Source organism: Topomyia yanbarensis, chromosome 2, assembly GCF_030247195.1.
Source record: "Topomyia yanbarensis strain Yona2022 chromosome 2, ASM3024719v1, whole genome shotgun sequence".
Lineage (NCBI taxonomy): Eukaryota > Metazoa > Arthropoda > Insecta > Diptera > Culicidae > Topomyia > Topomyia yanbarensis.
Genome location: NC_080671.1, coordinates 89,248,631 through 89,268,603, shown reverse-complemented (window position 1 = coordinate 89,268,603; position 19,973 = coordinate 89,248,631). Strand labels below are relative to the sequence as shown.

General features: G+C 36.7%; 2 protein-coding genes across 3 annotated transcripts in view; both read right to left on the bottom strand.

Annotated features, from left to right (window-relative positions):
• LOC131678793 (uncharacterized) overlaps positions 1-421 on the bottom strand; it is a 50,445-nt gene extending 50,024 nt beyond the window's left edge. The window contains exon 1 of one of the 2 annotated variants that reach the window (XM_058959106.1): positions 11-421. The gene's annotated coding sequence lies outside the window, so the exon portion shown is untranslated. The remainder of the gene's footprint in view (positions 1-10) is intronic. The other variant, XM_058959105.1, reaches the window with a different exon arrangement.
• Positions 422-14,063: 13,642 nt separating this feature from the next.
• On the bottom strand, positions 14,064-15,191 carry LOC131683991 (uncharacterized). Its single transcript, XM_058966434.1, has 2 exons — positions 15,036-15,191; positions 14,064-14,919 (listed from the first exon to the last, which is right to left on the bottom strand). Exons 1-2 carry the CDS (start codon positions 15,112-15,114, stop codon positions 14,465-14,467), a joined length of 534 nt encoding a protein of 177 aa, XP_058822417.1. The 5' UTR covers positions 15,115-15,191; the 3' UTR covers positions 14,064-14,464.
• Positions 15,192-19,973: the final 4,782 nt, after the last annotated feature.

Genomic DNA, 19,973 nt, shown 5'->3' with positions numbered 1-19,973 from the left:
GGTGTCTTACGATTTCGCTACCCACCGGCATCCAGTTATCAAGCTGAGTTTCGATTTGCACAGTGAGAGTTGCTGGAAAAACTGCATCCGTTATCTCTCTCTCCCTTGAATGACGCAACACCTCTAGTAGCAATCGTAGACTTATAAATTCACAACAAACCGAGTAACACTAGCTTTTCTTGAATTGTTCCTGCGGTTGTTCCGTTTTACACTGCGTAGTCTTCAATCACTTCCTGATATTTGATCAATTGTCGATACTTTCAGTACAACAAACGCTCACTTTTACTTTTTTCTTTGCAATCACTCATGGAAAGTTTGGCCCAGAGAAAGGAGTAAATTTTCCGCGCGTACTTCACGAGAACAGAACCGGTCTTTTTCGGTGTGTGCGGTGCGATCAATGGCGGCTGACTGAATGAGAGAATACTGTTGAGACGGCTTCCACACCGTGACCGTCAGTCAGTTGGGGCAGTAATGCAACGACGCGAAGCTTTTGACGCCCCCTTGCAACCCACCAACCGGAACTTGCTCGTAGTCTGTGGCTTTTGATTCGGCCGGTAACGGCGGGTGGGCGGGCGGTTGGTTCGGCTCCAGCTGCAGTGGGGTTTGTGCGAAGGAGGATGCAATTTTCAACTCGATTCATTGTAGGTAGGCATCATGGCAGTGATGCGCTTTGGCGGTGTGCGACACTCGCTTATGTTTCTTACTGAAGCAGGGTTGAAAAGTATCAAGTCAGAGACTTGGTGTCTTCAAAGGAATTTTCCAGATAAATTTTGTGAATCTATTGGAAATAGCGTAAAAAACCGATTAAATTCACCTAACCGTGAGGTTGAACCATTCTGGTATAATTTGTTACAAATGTTTTTTTCTGCATTTGTTCAATCAATTGGCTGGAGAAACAAGACACGGAAAGAAGCTGTCATTTGTTCGAATCTGTAGTCTGTTAATTGTTTTAGATTCCTTCTTAAGAGTTTGTAGTAAGATCATTTTTTCGAATAACTTTTTCAATTCCCAGAATGATTTAAAACGAACTTTGGGCCACCGCGAGGTCAATATAATGCATTGCCTCTGCTGATACTAAGAATAATTTCTGATCAGAACTCGGACAAATAACAGCTTATTTATGGTACTTGTATCAACAGATTCACGACAATTGATTGATCAAATGGAAGTAACATACATGTGATCAGAATGGTTCGATCTCACTATTAGGTGAAGTGTTTGAGTTTTTTGACCTCTGAATTACGTTCATGAGATTCAGGAAAACATTCTGAAAAGTTCTCTCGAAGATTTCAAGTCTCTGCGATGAACATACTCTTTACTGTGATATTTTGGGTTGAAATGTAGCTTCAGTTGCTAATTAAAATCGCTTGTGTCACTGGAGCCGGAGTACTAACTAGAACCAGCCAGCATTCCTTCTCATTTTCCGGCTGAACTTACTGGGTACTCGTACATTTGCAGTGTTAACGGAAACAATAAATTTCCGGGATAAATTTATCCCCTTAACTCAAAATCGTAATAGCAGTTTTATAAAAAAACATCCTTGCAAGTTACTATTTTCGGTAAAGTTATTCTGGAATATACTCCTTCCTACGTGACCCAGGAAAAAAAAACACAATGCAGTACCATTAACAAGAGAAATCTTTGCACATTAAAAGGATAATTTATTACCTAAGTACCAATTCTGTAATGAAAAGGAAACATTACAGAAAACCTTGTTCAGACACCGCTAAGAAAAACTCTTTCAGGCCCTAACGACCGTAAAATCCGCATCCAGTACCTCCACATACACAGCACGCGTCATAATCGAGGGATCATTTGACGGATTCACCCTCGTAACCTGTAAGGGTAAGAAGCAATTAAGACCATATGGGGCCCTGTTCTCACAGTCACGTCACCTAGGGACTAGAAGAAAATTTCCTTCTAGTCACGAAGCGACGTGACTTTGAGAATTGAGCCCATGATCGCGAGCGTCAAGGTAGCAATATCGATGACCATCTGGACGTATATGACGATGGAGCAAAAAGGTCTCCAATAGCAACTGAAAGTCGCGCAGACAGTCACTACTAAAGGGTGAGCCGTTAATTATTGCGACATTTTAGATTTATTGGTAAATTTGCTATAGTTATCGAAATCAAACCAAAGTTTTACATTAGTTTAGTATATATTTATTTCAGCTTACATATGTCGGTTGAACTTTAGAATGAGTTTGAGTAGAATGCTGGACATTTGTGATTGACGCCCTGCATCCGTGCCTGTACAATCGTTTCCGGTACGTTTTTCTCAAATTTTTCCACTTCCTCATCTTTTCCTTTTCGTACTTTGCCATTTCTTTGGTTTTTCGAACTTCACGCTTAATCATGGCCAATAGGCTTCGATCGGATGGAGTTCAGGACAGTTTGGTGGGTTCATGGCACAAAATTCACCAAATTATCCACATACCACTTCTGTACGGTTTTGGAATAGTGGCCTGGCCAAAATCACTGTTCTTGATCGTGCTGTCTTTATAACGGCACAAACGAGACAGTTTTATAAATCTCTAATTTCATGGAACTTTTGATTACGAATCGTTCACTACGTTTTCCACAAGTGCATATGGCCTGCCAAATCAGGTACAGTAGGATTCCGTTTTTGGCAACAATATTTTTTTTCAGTTGCCAAAACTAGAACCGTGCCAAAAATGGAACCTTACCTTAAAAGCTTTTATTTTCAATGTGTGATATCACAAATGTCCCACGAACATTAATTATATAAGAATATGTGAAATGGAATGAAATAATAGAAAAAATCAACAAATTTAACTTTATTCGCTATGCCCGCCTCCATAAAATATAGTGAACTAGCTAATACCCATCGCGCGTTGCTACGATTTTCAACGAAATAGGAGGAAAACACAATTTGTTCCGTAGCGTCATCTGGCAGGCTGATAATCGCCAACCAATAGCACACAAACACGCTCCATAACAAATGCCTACTGTGTATAATTTTTTACGGAAATCGGTTAAGCCGTTTGGGAGTCTATAAATCATATACATACAAACTTTGACTTTTATATATATAGATAGATAGATAGATAGATAGATAGATAGATAGATAGATAGATAGATAGATAGATAGATAGATAGATAGATAGATAGATAGATAGATAGATAGATAGATAGATATGACTCCTATGTTTGGAAATAAAGTCAAAAGCGATATCCATTATTACAACAAAATGGTTATTGAACATTTTTCAAAAGATTTACTATGAACAAAAATAATGTTGCCAATAACGGAACCCATTTGTTGCCAAAGACGGAATTTTATTGTTGCCAAAAATGGAGCATGCCAAAAACGGAGCGTGTCAAAAACGGAATTTTACTGTACTTCGAAGCGAATTGCGACAACTTCCTCCATTTGAAATGGGTATCCGCAGCAATCCTCATCCGTGAAATATTCCTATCCCGGCAACTGCTTGATATCCGCTTTGATGTTGGTCTCATCATCAATGACGTAGCATCCGTATTTTGTTAGTAGCGTGGTGTAGACTTTTTGGTCGCGCGTTTTGGCAACACTTTGCGCTTTCGTCCCGGTTTGGGATTCCAATCAGTATTTTTTTTGGCCCACTAAACTAAATTTTGCGTGCCATCTAATTTTCTGGCCAAGTCTCGTGTCGAAATATTTCGATTCCGGTGAAATGAGCAATAAACCTTTCAGACGGGAATTATGTACATCCGTTCTTTCGCGAACGGTTTGCTGATTTTCTTCCATCTCGACAGGAATCATTCTGACAACCAGAGATGCCAGATACTTTTTTTCAAATGTCTGCAATAATAATTTTAAAAGTCTGGGAAGAACAAAAAATGTCAGGACAACTATTCTTGACCAAAAATGACTTATTGATAATGTGTTATATTAAATGAAAATAGTGCATTTATAGCCCAAGATAAGTAGAGAAAAATAGCTTATGGAGGAAAAACCTAAAGTAGATTCGAAACTAGTGTAACCAAAAGCCTTTATTTTCAAAAATCTGTAAATATCTGCAACCAAACTAAAAAATCTGCAAATATCTGCAACCAAACTAAATTTTTTGCAAATGTCTGCGTCATCTAAAAATCTGCAGCTAGAATTAAAAGTCTGCGAATTTGCAGACATGTCTGAAAATCAGAATCTCTGCTGACAGCTGCTTAACTTAGCGGCAGAGATGCCAGATACTTTTTTCAAATGTCTGCAATAATAATTTTAAAAGTTTGGGAAGAACCAAAAATGTCAGGAAAGCTAGTGTAACCAAAAGCCTTTATGTTCAAAAATCTGTAAATATCTGCAACCAAACTAAAAAATCTGCAAATATCTGCGTCATCGAAAAAACTGCAGTTAAAATTAAGTGTGCGAATTTGCAGACATGTCTGCAAATCTGGCACTTCTGCTTAGCGGATGTAAACATTACACTCTGAAGACAAACATATGATTACGGCTTAAAAGCCAACTGTCAAAATTCTCTTTGAAAAGAAATTACGGACAAACCGTTACTGACTAAACACAGTTCCTATCAGTTAATGAAAGAGAAAACTTTTCTCTTTTGTTTACTACCAGAGTTTACAATTTTCGCATTCGTGAACAGAATAAGGCGATATTTCACCTACTTCGACCAGCAATGAAAAAGCAAACATGCTATGTAACATTGTTTGCTCTCCAACTTTTCTCGACAAGACAGCAGTGGATTTCATCTTTTCGCGGTATAATATCAGATGATATTTTCGCGCCTAATGTAAAACTGCCGAATAACTAATGGTTTCGCAAAAATTTACAAAAATGAGTAGATACAGATCATTAGAAGAAAATACTGCAATAATGTGGGGAAATAAATTGTATAACGTAATATATTGATGGTTTTTCTTGAACTTAATCTATCACGAGGCTCGAAGCTGCGAAATTATCACGCTTCCATACTGCATTGTCAGCAAATTCTCGCAATTTCCTGAAAGGTGAAAAGTTGGGTCGGTGCCTACTAAGGATGAAAAAGCTGTGCGATAAACTGCTTGTTGTGAGAATGAGCGAATATTTTAACCTCTGTTTACTACTAACATCTATGATTGGCGAACAACGGTTTGTCCGGAATTTCCTTTCAAAGAGAATTTTGACGGTTGGCTTTTAAGCCGTAATCATATGTTTGTCGAGATATGATTATTGCTTAAAAGCCAACCGTCAAAATTCTCTTTGAAAGGAAATTCCGGACAAACCGTTACTCGTCAATCACAGATGTTGGTAGTAAACTAAAAAGAAAAGTTTTCTCTTTCATAACTGCTATGAACTGTGTTTAGCCAGTAATAGTTTGTCCGGAATTTCCTTTCAAAGAGAATTTTGACAGTAGGCTTTTAAGCCGTAATCATATGTTTGTCGAGAAATTGCCCATTTTCGGAAGCTATTGGAGCCAGTGGCGGATCCAGGGGGAGGGTCCTGGGGGTCCGGACACCCTCCGAAATTTTTTAACTTCTCCAGAAATTTTAAAAAAGTTTCTATTTTAAATTCGTTTTAAATTCCAAATCATTCCAAACCAGATTCGGCCACCAAAACTGATTTTAATTAAATGAGGGTATTACAAGGGGTATTACATATTACGTATTATACAATGAACATTTGAAAATTAAAATTTCGGACCCCCCTCCGAAATATTTTTCTGGATCCGCTCCTGATTGGAGCTGTCAAAAAATGGGTACTTTTTTGTTTCCGACAATGGGTACTTTTTATCCATTTCAAATGCCAATGGGTTGATTCTCTAACATCTACACAAGATGCGCATTAGTTGCCCACTCTGCAAATAGGGGAAAAACGAAAGGCGCAAGTTCAATTTTTCGATTTTCAACTGCAACCAGAATAAAATTGATCCTGATAATAGGTGAAAAATCCTTTAAGAATAATTTCAAGCAAATTATTTAACCTGCAAATTGTGAATTGTAGTGGAACCTGCAAATTATCGGCTCGTAGCCGAAACCGTGCCGGAATCGGAACGTTTCGGTAATGCTCCCAAAACAACGGCAGTTTAAACCACTGAGGATGCTGCAAATATGCGCCAGTTCCGCAATTTTGACTGCTATATAAGCCAACAAATATATTTTGACCAGAGTGACAGGTTTTATTAAGTTTTGTTTTTCATACAAGCTTGCATACAATAAACCTTTGGTTTCGAGATGCGCAATGCCACCCCAGAATTCCTATCGAGATTCGAATACTTTTATGAAAGGGAAATATGTAATGTGAAATCGACGTTTTGTAAGGTTTTCTTTTTAAATTCAGAAATAATTCCATTTTTAATATTTTTCATTCTAGTGCGATTTTCATGAATGGGTATTTTTACGCATTTTGTTGTAACTGGTCTGCATAAAAAAAAAATAAAACGTACCCAGGTTGACGTACAAGGTCTGCACCCATTAGTAAGTACAAGATCTTTACCCATTAAGTGGGTTATTCCACTTTTATTGAAAATGGGTAGTTTATTTTATCAGTGTATGTTACGCGTTTCAAGCCATCGCAATAATTACAGACACTTTATATAACAGACTAGCTGAGAGAAAAACAGTAAAGCTAGCAACCATGGATGTAAACTGGCATCACGGAAGCTGCCATAAGCTTTGCATGGGCTTCCTCTTGCACTTCCCCTCTCAAAACCATCATGCTCGTTTGGCTGCACTTTTTGGCAGTCCGTTTGGCTGCACTTTTTGACACTTCGCTAGTCTGTGTATAAAGTGTCTGTAGTAATAATTATCTACACACCCCAGGGTTACCAAAAATACAGTTTAATCTGTAATTATACAGATTTTTCAGCCATTTTCAGACCAAGAATCTGTATGTACAAATATACAGATTTTTCCGTGTTTGTACAGATATACAGATTTTTGAAAAATGATGTTCAAAAACTATTTTTAGAAATATTTTTTTCAGTTTCAGTAATACTTCCTCTCTGTCTCTCTCAGCTTAGCCCTCTATATTAAAATATATCTTCACTTTTGCGATTGGTCGCTCACTCTGAAAGATAAAGGTTTGTAATACACTCAGGTTAGCACCCAGCAAACGTCTGGCTGAAGTCTACTTCCAGAAACGTTAATTGTAATGCTCTTGGTTAATTCTCAATTTTTTTCGAGAATTCGACAGCTACATTGGTCGACTTAATGTATATAACATTATATATCAACAAAAGTCATTAAATGAAGAAGAAAATTATTTTTCATTGTGCTCATCGATAAAGTTCAAGTTTCTGGATGTAAAATATCAGAACGACTTGCAGCGTTTTTTATGAAAATGTGAACAGCTCCTTGCTTGTCTGATTTTAACCACAAGAATTAATATCTTCGATAGATAATCCAGCAAAAGGTTAAACGACTCAACTGATTCGATACAGATTTTTCGAAGAGTAAATACAGATGAAAAGATTTTTTAGGACAAAACACAGATTTAATTTTGGCAACCCTGACATACCCTTTATTCGTTTATTTCTTTTTATTTTTTCCATCCTTCAAATTTGTAAAATATCTAAGGTTCCGTTAAGCTAACGCATTAAACCATACCAAATAACAGATTTGTATAAAAATGGTTTGATTTGAAAGGTTGAAGCTGTACAATTTTCCTAACCAATATTCAAATAAGAAGTTATCTAAAGTAGGACCCGTCAGTATTTTATGGCCCGGGGCCCGGTTTGGCTCTTGACAGCGCTGTCAACATCATATTACTATCCCGTTCCTTTGTCATTTCATCAGAAAAACTTTTGGTAGTCAAATTGTAAGAGCTTTAAAGACGCTAGTTTAAAAAATTAAGCTGCTTCAAATTCTCTACAACTTGTTCTTTGACACTTTATTCCTATCTCTTTTTGGTTCACTGCAATTTAATAGTAAACACAGCATGACGTCCCCACAAACACCGTGGATTCGAAATCGTCGTTTTTACATATGCAATGATGCGATTAAAATGATTTTGCATCGAAAGAAAAAGAGGAAACGATATGAGGTCAAAGGCAGAATTGCTGAACACTTGAACATACTAACTTCAAACTAATTTATATCTAAAAGAATACTAAATTCACTTAACTGAAAGATGGTAGTACATTTTTCTGTGTAAAATTTTCTTAGCTTTCCAGTGGAAACTAAAAAACAAAAAAAAAAATCAGTTAGAGCAAGTATAACAGAAAATAAGATAGAAATATCCAAGTTCAATAACCCAAACACGTGGAAACAAAAAGGGATAAGTGTATCACTTCAAAGTACAAATTTTGCAAGTTTTTTAAGCGAGCAATCTGATTTATTAAAATGATGATATTAACTATTTAGATTTTGAAGAAATAAACGAAAACTCGATAAGAAACGCCAACTTTCAAATTCTCTTTTAAAAGGTTGCCTAAACACATTACATGGAAGATATGAGGACACCATTCAATAGAGCATTCCTCCGAAAAATATCGATCCGCTATTTTTCCCACCAGACTAGCTCCACCTTTTATATACGGTCCCAAACACTCATTTGTGTCGTATCCATGGTCGAAGCATTCTCCGCTTCAAAGCGTCCTTACCTATCAATAGTTCTTAACAGACTGAATCGTATTCGCACTTCCATCGGTTTCCCTGCCGCAAAATATATCAACACACGCTTACGTGTGTTCGATGTCTGTAGTCACTGCATGACACGCTGAAACGCACACAGCTGTACTCATTGCTCTTGTCTTTTGTCAACCAGTCAATCCCTCTTCTTCTCACAAGGCATATATAGTGAAACTTACACATCAATGAGACTGCTTGAATGTTCTTATTCTGTTGCATTCACATTCGTACCAATTCATTAAGGTGGAATGTATACGTTATACTCACATATTCTAATATTGGAATGATATTTCTTAAAATTATCGGTTTTAGATAAATTATTTCTCTTCCAATAATATCTTATACACTACATCCTTTCTCACCTCTACTCCAACGGTAAATATGGTATCGAAAAATTCAAAATATATCATGAAAGTTCTGTATTATTGAGTACTGTTCTTTATATGAACGTCTCGCGCATAAGCTCTCTGTATTCGCTATTTATAACAAAGAAACAATCGTGACGTTGTAATGAGCATTCGAACCCAACTCGTTTCTTCTCGCACGATGCAACACATTTCCGACGTCACTCGCGCCTTCTCGCATGACTTAAGACAAACCAAATACCAGATTTGGATAGTGGACACAAACATAATTCGCGTCCTCCCTGATGATTCTTAAACTGCTATCCGTCCTCTCATACGAAACCAAACATAATTCGTGTCTTGTCGCTCGAATTCAATCCTATCTTACCCGATTAGTGTCCTCTCGCACGAATTTAAACCTATTTCGCGTTCGCTCTCACGCATTCAAACATATTCCACCCGATTCGCATCCTCTCGTACGAATCGAAAGCTAATTCGCGTCCTCCCGCACGAATCCAAACATAATTTGTTCCCTCTCGCACGAATTCAAACATATTTCGCATCCTCTCACACGAATTCTATCATATTCCATCCGATTCGCGGCATCTCGCACGAATTCAATCATGTTCCACCCGATTCGCGTCCTCTTGCACAAATTCAATCATGTTCCACCCGATTCGCATCCTCTCGCACGAATCCACACCTATTCGCATCCTCTCACACGAATTCAAACATATTCCATCTGACTCGCGTCTTCTCGCACATATCCAAACATGATTCGCGTCCTCGCGCACGAATCCAAACATAATTCGAGTCCTCTTGCACGATTTCAAACATATTCCATCCGATTCGCGTCCTCTCGCATGAATCGGAGCATGATTCGCGTCCTCTCGCACGAATCCAAACATAATTCACGTCCTTTCGCACGAATCCAAACCTATTCGCGTCCTCTCGCACGAATTCATACATATTCCATCCGATTCGTGTCCTCTCGCACGAACCCAAACATAATTCGCGTCCTCTCGCACGAATTCAAACATATTTCATCTGATTCGCGTCCTCTCGCACGAATCGGACCATGATTCGCGTCCTCTCGCATGAATCCAAACACAATTCGCGTCCTCTCGCACGAATTCAAATATAATTCGCGTCCTCTCGCACGAATTCAAACATATTCCATCCGATTCGCGTCCTCTCGCACGAATCCAAACATAATTCGCGTCCTCTCGCACGAATTCAAATATAATTCGCGTCCTCTCGCACGAATTCAAACATATTCCATCCGATTCGCGTCCTCTCGCACGAATCCAAACATAATTCGCGTCCTCTCGCACGAATCCAAACATAATTCGCAACCTCTCGCACGAATTCAAACATATTTCATCTGATTCGCGTCCTCTCGCACGAATCGGACCATGATTCGCGTCCTCTCGCACGAATCCAAACATAATTCGCGTCCTCTCGCACGAATTCAAATATAATTCGCGTCCTCTCGCACGAATCAATACAATTTAACCCTGATTTGTGCTTTCAAACACGAATCAATATTCGGTCAAAACGCAAGAAATCTTTAACAAACATGTTCTCATTTGTATTTTCATCTTCTTGATTACCACTACGGAAGCTTAAAGGCAACAAAAATACCAATTCCGTTGTACTGTACATGGATATTCTGTCGTTTTTTCCGCATGTCAATATCTTTCCACCTCACACGATCAAACACAACAAAACTGCAAAAAGTTCCTCTTGCTTTCATTAGTTTGCAAAGCCAAACCAACAGTGCATTATGCTATTTAAAACGCGAATACATATTTACTTCACTTTTTTTTCAAGCACTAGTCACTGAGAGCCACTGCGCCATTGTCGTATCCATGGTCGAAGCATTCTCCGCTTCAAAGCGTCCTTACCTATCAATAGTTCTTAACAGACTGAATCGTATTCGCACTTCCATCGGTTTCCCTGCCGCAAAATATATCAACACACGCTTACGTGTGTTCGATGTCTGTAGTCACTGCATGACACGCTGAAACGCACACAGCTGTACTCATTGCTCTTGTCTTTTGTCAACCAGTCAATCCCTCTTCTTCTCACAAGGCATATATAGTGAAACTTACACATCAATGAGACTGCTTGAATGTTCTTATTCTGTTGCATTCACATTCGTACCAATTCATTAAGGTGGAATGTATACGTTATACTCACATATTCTAATATTGGAATGATATTTCTTAAAATTATCGGTTTTAGATAAATTATTTCTCTTCCAATAATATCTTATACACTACAATTTGCTCGTGGGTTACTCCTCAGCCGTGGGAACAATTTTTCGTTAGTGGTCTATCCTTCGCATGCTTGTTCATATGTCAGTGGGACCAACATTGCAAATGCGGTCGCATTCCCAACTACAAATATATTTAAAATGACTTGTCCGCGAGTGTTAGTAACACTATTTTGGTCATTGTTTTTAGTTGTCCAACAAACTCTAACTGGTCCATGTTTTGACTTTTTTACATAGTGTTCACTCGGAACTTGATGATGGATCTTGGAATGTCGCACCAAATACAAATTTGTATTTGGTCGCACCTTCGGCATAGGGTGGGTGCTCCTATAGTTGAGGTGTACCAATAGTTGCAGTAGTGGGTTATACGCCTAAGTAAGATACCAACCATCAACAAATTTTTTTTATCGATTCATCGCACTAAAATTATGCGCACTAAATGTTATCCTTGAAATTTGCTCAAATAACTATTTGAAAAAATTATTTTCTTAGAATTTTGAGCTCCCTTGCACCTATAGTTGATGTAGTGTACTTATAGTTGCAAGTCCCATAAGAAAGCAATGGGATTTGCAACAATAGGAACCGAAATTAGCGATTGCACCACTATTGGTACATGTGTTCCTATAGTGGTACAAGCAGTTTTGAATACATAAATTGGTTACTAAGCCATCTTTATATTTTTCCTATGAAGTAGGGACTGAAAGCTTTCGTTTAATGTATTAACATTGCCCATAGGTCTATTAATCGATTTTTTATCAAAAGTTTTCCTTAAGCATGCGACTATTGGTACATCCACCCTACTGTTTTTATTGTCATATTATTTATGATTGCGGTCAGTGAATACAGGGAGACAGTAGTGCTTTGCTTCCTCTAGCAGTTACAATCTCGTCCATTACTTGATCTTTTACATTTTGATTACCGAAAGCCCAAAACAAAAAAAAAATGGAAAAATTCTAGCTAGCAGAATATTCTTTGCTCTGATGAAAGTAAATTCATTTTTTTCGTCAGTTGGTAGCAGATTCATGCAAAGACCACAGAGTCATCAATATAACACCAGATACAAAATTCTGGACGAAAATGACGACGAAAGAGTCATAAATCCAAGGAAAGGTGGATTTTTTTCAGCAAGATAACTACCCTAAACATACCATTTGATCGTCTTCCCACTCTGGTTAACTCTATGCCAGCCCCCTATGCAACATCAATCACGGTTCAATTTTTAATTCGTTAATTGGGTCATTAATTGAAGAATAAAATTCTTCTTTTATTGCCGATAGAGCTCATCTTTCTAAAAATAGCAATACGTAAGTTCAACCCTTAAAACATCAGTATAATTTTGAATTGATTTTCTACGAAAATGCAAACTCGTCTTCGATTGACACTATCGGTCTTCCTTGACAGTGAATTTAGCCACATGGGTTTGCATTTTTTGACAGTTTTCCTAGCAAAAGGATAGAGGTCAAGGTAGCTCAATGAGAGGTGTGGTCGCAATAATTCAATTTTATAATATATGAAAAAAATCGTTCGACTACGGATCTTTAACGTCAACTGCTTTAGAAAAAAATAAATATAGCATGTGGCTTAACGACCCAATTGAATTTTGCAGTTTGGCGCATTTTCTAACCTCCTTGATTTCGAAACCTTATGACAGCTTTAACCATAACTCAAACAGATTAGTATCAGATGACCTTAACAGCAGTAATGATAACCGTCAGCAATTTCTATGTCACTTTTATTTACTTGTTTTTTATATACAGTGATAAATTTATATGAAAGCAAGATATAGACTTGGTGCATTTTTTATGTCCGCTACTGTATTTTTTGGATGAACACGATGCTCATTTTGAAGGGCACTTGAACAGCAATTAGAATGTACTGATACACGTGGATTTGTGTCCCTAGAAGGTTTTGAATGATGTAGTAAGTGCTCTATGTATCAACCAGCCCCGGTTTTCCCTATTGGGGATACTTATTAATTTACTGAGATACCGTCATAAGGTAAAAATACTCCGGGTAGTTTGACAGATTTAAATCTGGTCGAATGAAATCGATATTATAGTACCTATTATTTAAAATTATAAGAAATACTTCCAATTTACGTTGACCGTTGATTGTGCCACATCCACTAACACATCCGCTTGCTGGTTCAGATATAGTGCCGCAATCACACACTGCTTGCCAGCTCAGATATTTTTATGGAGTTTAAATAGCTGTTTAGGCTACAAATTATATTAACGCCCAGCGGAACAGATTACCAACTGAATGCGATAAAAGAGTTAGCCAGGTTCCAAAACGACGCCGAAAACCTTTATTAGGTGTAGTGCTGTCGTCTGAGAATACCTACACTGTAGTGTCTAGAAGTGTGATGATACATCAAGGAAGAAGTGGTATGTATTGGCGATGTATTTCATTATATTAGGTTGTTTTCGTTTGGATCAGTCGTTTGGTATTGGTAAGCCTATATTTTGTTGTCTGAGAAACAATCCGAGGATAGATTTTTGATCTATTCATTCAAAGCATTCATGCAGAGACCTAAGCTCTCTAAAAACTTCAAAACTTTCGATGATTGTTTGGCGGAATACGGTCAAATGCATTTCTTGCATATGCACAGCACAAACCTGTGCTGTAATGCGCAGGCTTCGATCAATAGTATGCCGGTATTTAGTGAAAGCTCCAGGATGTTGAAAGTGCTTGAAAGATTGCTAGGGTGGTTATGACCGACCTGTTTTTAGTATATTGCTTTCAGAGTCAATTATTTTTAACGTTCTAATAGGTGGTAATTTTTGTATTGCTGTTTGTTTTTGAAAAAGAACTCGCACTGTTGGTTTGCATTGCTAATGTAGTATTATATTTGAATAACAGACATTAATGCTTGAACAAAACTTACTCAACAAGCCAGTGTATCATATCAGCATATATCGATTGCTCACTACTGCCATCTACTAACTGCATACCAACGATTGCTGCACGTCACACGTTTTAGTCGTTCGTTAAATTTGAAATAACAGGTGCCCTATTCATTGTCACGTCAGCTTGCTGCATTAGTTGTTAACATCAATTTCTAATATAGGCCTATGCGCCTATTATCTGTGGTTTACTAAACGTGTAACATTATAATATTTCTTCGTGAAACAACACCGAAATTGTTTTTGGAACACATTAAAATCGTTACATAGCAATTTATTGTTGTTTATTATCTCGATGATTTATATTAATGTGTAGCAACTAAATAAATACAACATAACGATCACATTTATCTCAAAGCGTTCCGTCGTGTGCTATCGTTTGAACACAGTGTTATTGCCTTCGCTGCTATCCGTGTCCCCGTCAATATCCGACTCGCATTCATCTTCATTCTCCAGCTCATAGTTCGAGTAGATATTCAAGATGTTATCGTTCGCCCGTTTTAGTTTTGCCATCTCAATGGCAATGGCATTTAGTTTTTTGGTCAACGTATTCATTTGTTCCTGAAAGTCCTCACCACAAACAACGGCGGAACGATCATCCAGTCGGTTCTGCATCGTAGTTAACTGTTCCTGTCTGCGCAAGATCGAACTCATCGAGTATATTGCGTCGTTCAACAGTTTGGCCTGCTTCTCCGTCAGCGGGGCCGTCTGATTGACGCTGGCCTTATGAATCCGGATCTTGGCATGTTCGATTAGTGAGAACAGGTCAGATCGTAGTGCTTCTAGGGGCACTGAGACGGTGCCGATTGTGCAGGTGGTGCGCGATACTGGAAAACAATGGTATTGTTTATTTAGAGGAACCAAGCAGCAACGTAGATTCCGTTGTAATGATGGGATACACAGATCATTGATTAGACGTTATTTATTGAAAATATTTACTTACCATCAAATGTTGCACGCATCCGTTGAGATAAACAACGAGTTCCTTCTAGAGTTTTTTGTATGGAATCCTGAGATGTCATTGAAACTCACCTTATTTTTGATTAGTAGGCAAAAGGCGCAAAAGGTAGACAACCGCAGGACAAAACTGTTAACGATTTATTTTTGTCATTAATTTTGAATTCTAACCAAATTTTACGATTCTAAGCAACAGAGAATGAATGTTCTAGAGGGCGGTAAGAGCTACTGTAGCAATATAGCCGAACTCCCGCACTATTCTCGACAAACATATGATTACGGCTTAAAAGCCAACTGTCAAAATTCTCTTTGAAAGGAAATTCCGGACAAACAATTAGTCGCCAATCACAGACGTTGGTAGTAAAATAAAGAAAAAAGTTTCCTCTTTCATTAACAGATATGAACTGCGTTTAGCCAGTAATGGTTTGTCCAGAATTTGCTTTCAAAGTGCATTTTGACAGTTGGCCCTTTTTGACAATAATCGTTTACGTCAACCGCCCAGTCATCCTACGTTAGTCCAATGCGTTGGATGTTTATTCAATGAACGCCCGACATCTTCAACTGGGCGTTGCTTTCAAACTGGCGTAAACGATTATTGTCAAAAAGGGCAATTAAATGTATTTCGAACTGAACAATTTAGACCGCCATTATGGCACGTAAAAATCTGGATATATTTTTTTTAAATTTCAGTATTTCAAGCACTAGTGCAATTAACAATCTACAAAATAAGTACATACCTGTGCATTATGTTTTATACATCATTTGCAATTCAGCAATCTTTAAAATGTGGTTTTCAGTTAACGAGCAATTAGTGAAGTTATAACTATTTTCTGCTGGATTTCTTTCTTTCCTAAAATATTTATCCAAATCTATTATTATTTTTGTTATAATAATAACATCATCGAATCAAAATCAAATCGAAGTTTTAAATTTCGAACTGACTCGATCAGAATAAATATGGAGTAACTCTTTTGTAATTCATACGTTTGTTTATCATTGGGTCATTGTAACTTTCAGCAGGAGTTCTTTTTGGGTAGCGTGCAGAGAATCTCGTATCGAATTGGTTAGAAAGCTCTTTCAAGGATTGCAAGCGACTGACACTTACTTGCAAGTTTTCACACAACATTGAATGCGACACGTAATGGCGAAGCGATAGTGACACAAGATTGTGTGGAACATCGCTATGCAAAGAATGTGCGATTGGGGTAAAATCAACCTGACACCTTCAATTTACAGCAATAATTTATTTATGTACACACATAAATTCCAGTTGATTCCTGGTGTAGAGCAGAGTTACCAAAAATACAGAATAATCTGCATTTATACAGATTTTTCAGCCATTTTCAGACCAAGAATCTGTATGTGCAGCTATACAGATTTTTGTGGGTATGTACAGATATACAGATTTTTGAGAAATGATGTTACAAAAACTATTTTTAGAAATATTTTTTTCTGTTTCAGTAATACATCCTCTGTGTCTCTCTCAGCTTAGCCCTCTATATTAAAATATATTTTTACTTTTGAAAGTGGTCGCACATTCTGAAAGGTAAAGGTTTGTAATACACTCAGGTTAGCACCCAGCAAACGCCTGGCTGAAGTCTATTTCCAGAAACGTTAATTGTAATGCTCTGTGGCTTTGTTAATTCTCAATTTTTTGTTCGAAAATTTGATAGCTACATGGGTCGACCTAATGTATATAACATTATATATCAACAAAAGTATTTAAATGAAGAAGAAATTTATTTTTCCATTGTGCACATCGGTAAAGTTAAAGTTTCTGGATATAAAATATCAGAACGATTTGTAGTGTTTCTTTATGAAGACGTAGACAGGTCCTTGCTTGACTGATTTAAACCACAGGAATTAATATCTTCGATAGATAATCCAGCAAAATCCAGGTTAAACGAACTGATTCGATACAGATATCGACACAGATTTTTTGAAGAATAAATACAGATGAAAAGATTTTTAAGGACAAAAATACAGATTTAATTTTGGCAACCCTGGTGTAGAGATCCTTATTTTGCTGCATAGATGTGTACATATTTATGCATCAATCGATTGCTATAGAGTTATACCCGCATAAATATGAGAGCCATAAATGGATAATTTGTAATGTAATGTTTTTCTACAATTTATCATATTGTGATTCGACAGTAAACACGCCATACCGTAAATTATTTCTGTCATTTTGGGGTATTGTTTTCAGACCGATATCCATTTGGGGAATATGGCGTTAGGTTATGTTACAATATTGCGAATTTTACCCCCAAATAGACTCACAGCACAGCTGTCACGAAAATATGCTCCCACCGTACACACAGAAAAAAAATGTTGGTAAAAAAAAAAAGTTTTTCACTCTTAGCAAAAAACAACCAACGCATACTCTTTGTTTAAAAATTAAACTTTTGTTTTGAATACTATTCTTCATTTGCTTAAAAGGAAAACTTTTACTTTGATTATTATTCTTGATTAATTTAAAAGTTTTACTTTCAACCTAATAGTTGGCGTTGGTTGTTTTTTGCATAGAGCGGAACATTCTTACTTTTACCAATATTTTTTTTCTGTGTGTATCTACCATAGTTTGGTTGTTGCGGTGGCTAACAAAAACAACATTTAACGCCTTCTTTAGGATGTGCATAAGGTGTTCGGTTTTCTTTATTTGCTATCCCCCGTGCAGTTTAACGTGAGAATATTTATTTCGCTGCCCTCAAAATGTGCACGAAAATCTATCTACGGACGAACCGGGCAATATAAAAACGACGATTTCTTGAGCGTTTTTTCAAAATGTTTACAAATGTTCTTTGTTTACTTTCTCTTTCGATTTTTACGGCGTCACTATAACACTTTTCACTTATTTTACAGTACAGATCGAAAGACGGTGGTTTTAACTAGCATATTATGCAAAGAGTTGAGGGATAAATGTTAAAGTGACGTTAAAGTATTAACAGAAGAGAAAGTAAACAAAGAGAGTAACTCATTGCCGATATGTCGTTTTGAAAAAACGCTCAAGATTTTTTCGAACTTTTTTCGTGGAAAAAAATTGGTCATGTACATTACCACAAATAGTCGCTTAGTTCCGAGTTTTGACTATTTCTCATATAGTTCAAATATAGTTTTCTAGCGAAATACTATAAAAAGCGTATAAATCTACGGTAGGATTTTGACGAAAAATATTGGAAACAGTTATACTATACATATACTTTTGTTATTATACTGACCATTTTAACCATAGGTTACTATAATGCAACAATAACACTTATTGTAAAAACATAATTCGGTTAAAATGATCAATTTAGTAGAAGCGTGCAGAAACTACTTTATCGACCCTGTTAAAAGGATAGGCAAAAAAGTAAAGAACCTTACAATGTTGGTATTTTGCGCATTTGTAGCGCTCGCATATTTTTTTAAACTCTATCGATATTTAATATTCGAGTTTTGATTACCTGCCATCTGGAAAGTGTCGAGTTGAATGTTGACATCAGTGGTACTGTCGCTTTATCCAGTTGAGCTATCGAGCAAAGAAGTTTTCTTCATATTATTATGAGCTGATCCCACTATATTGAGCTGGGCAAATCGGAATTAGCATGTACCGATAATTATGAGTGGCATAATGAATTACCATTTCAATAGAATAATAAAAACACGGTATGCCTAAAACCTTTATTATCCTAAAAAATTACCATTGATTTGGCATATGGCATTCGAAAGATACAGTATCCAAGCATTTTCTCAGTGAATTTCAAAAAAAGTCATCGAGAGAAACGAGAGATATTACGATTTTAAGTTTTATGACATTTCATAAGGCTATCAGCATACACCCACAGGTTTGGGCTGATCTTTATAAACAAAAAATATTTGTCTACTTATTTAGAACTTGGTATTCGAAAGATATGGTATTCAACTATATTCCCTGCAATTTTGAAAATATTTCATTGGTGGCATCGTAAGATCTACAGATTTGAATTTGTATGCGGTCATCGATTGGTTTTCTACCAGACTTCAAGCGTTTGTTCATTGACTATTTAGAGTATTTATACGTGTTGCGGTTTTAAACAAAAACCTTACCATTTATTGACATAAATATAATGCAAAAGGTGTTATTTATATGCTACACTTAAAAAAAATATGAAAATAGGGTTGTCTAAAGTTATAGCAAATACAAATTTGAATTTGGTTATAGTTAAACGCGTAAATTTAAATAGGTTAGTTAAAGGTGGAATGTTTGCTTCAAAAGGCCATATCTCAGTGGTTTGTTGATAGAGTCTAAATATTTTATCATTATTGAACAGGTAGACGTTTTATCTTTAAGAACAATATAAAATAGAGTTTCAAATAAATTACTTTGAAAAGGTTACTCAAACCACTGATAACTGACATATAAGTAAAGTTTTCACCTTGTGTAAGAAATAAAACTGTCACTTTGAAATGACAGCAGCAAGTAGCAACTTGCCACTGGCTGGCGCTTCGATCGGCCAGCAATTGCTATACGGGACTTGTGCGCAAACTTGGATACAATGGTGACTCACGCATGAGAACCTGTATGCGATGTTGATTTTCAATGTATTTTCATTTAAATGCACAGGTTTTTTGGGAAAGTTTGTTCTAGCTTATATGTCTGTTAAACTTATTAGCTGAAACATGCAAGGACATCACTCAATGGGAAATTTTCTCACCTTCCAAATGGATCTAAAAAATTTGAAATACAAATTATGCTTTTTGAGCTAGAGGTATTTTATGACAAATAGTTTTTTAACACAAAAAGTTCATTAACTTTGGAACGGTTGAGATTTGATTGTATGTTTAGAACGATTTTTTTTCTCCAAATATGACAGTCAATCACCCCTTCGAGAGGTTCTTAACCATGAACCAAACACCCTGTATATCCCCATGAAATAAACAATAAAAATGATAAAACGAGTTT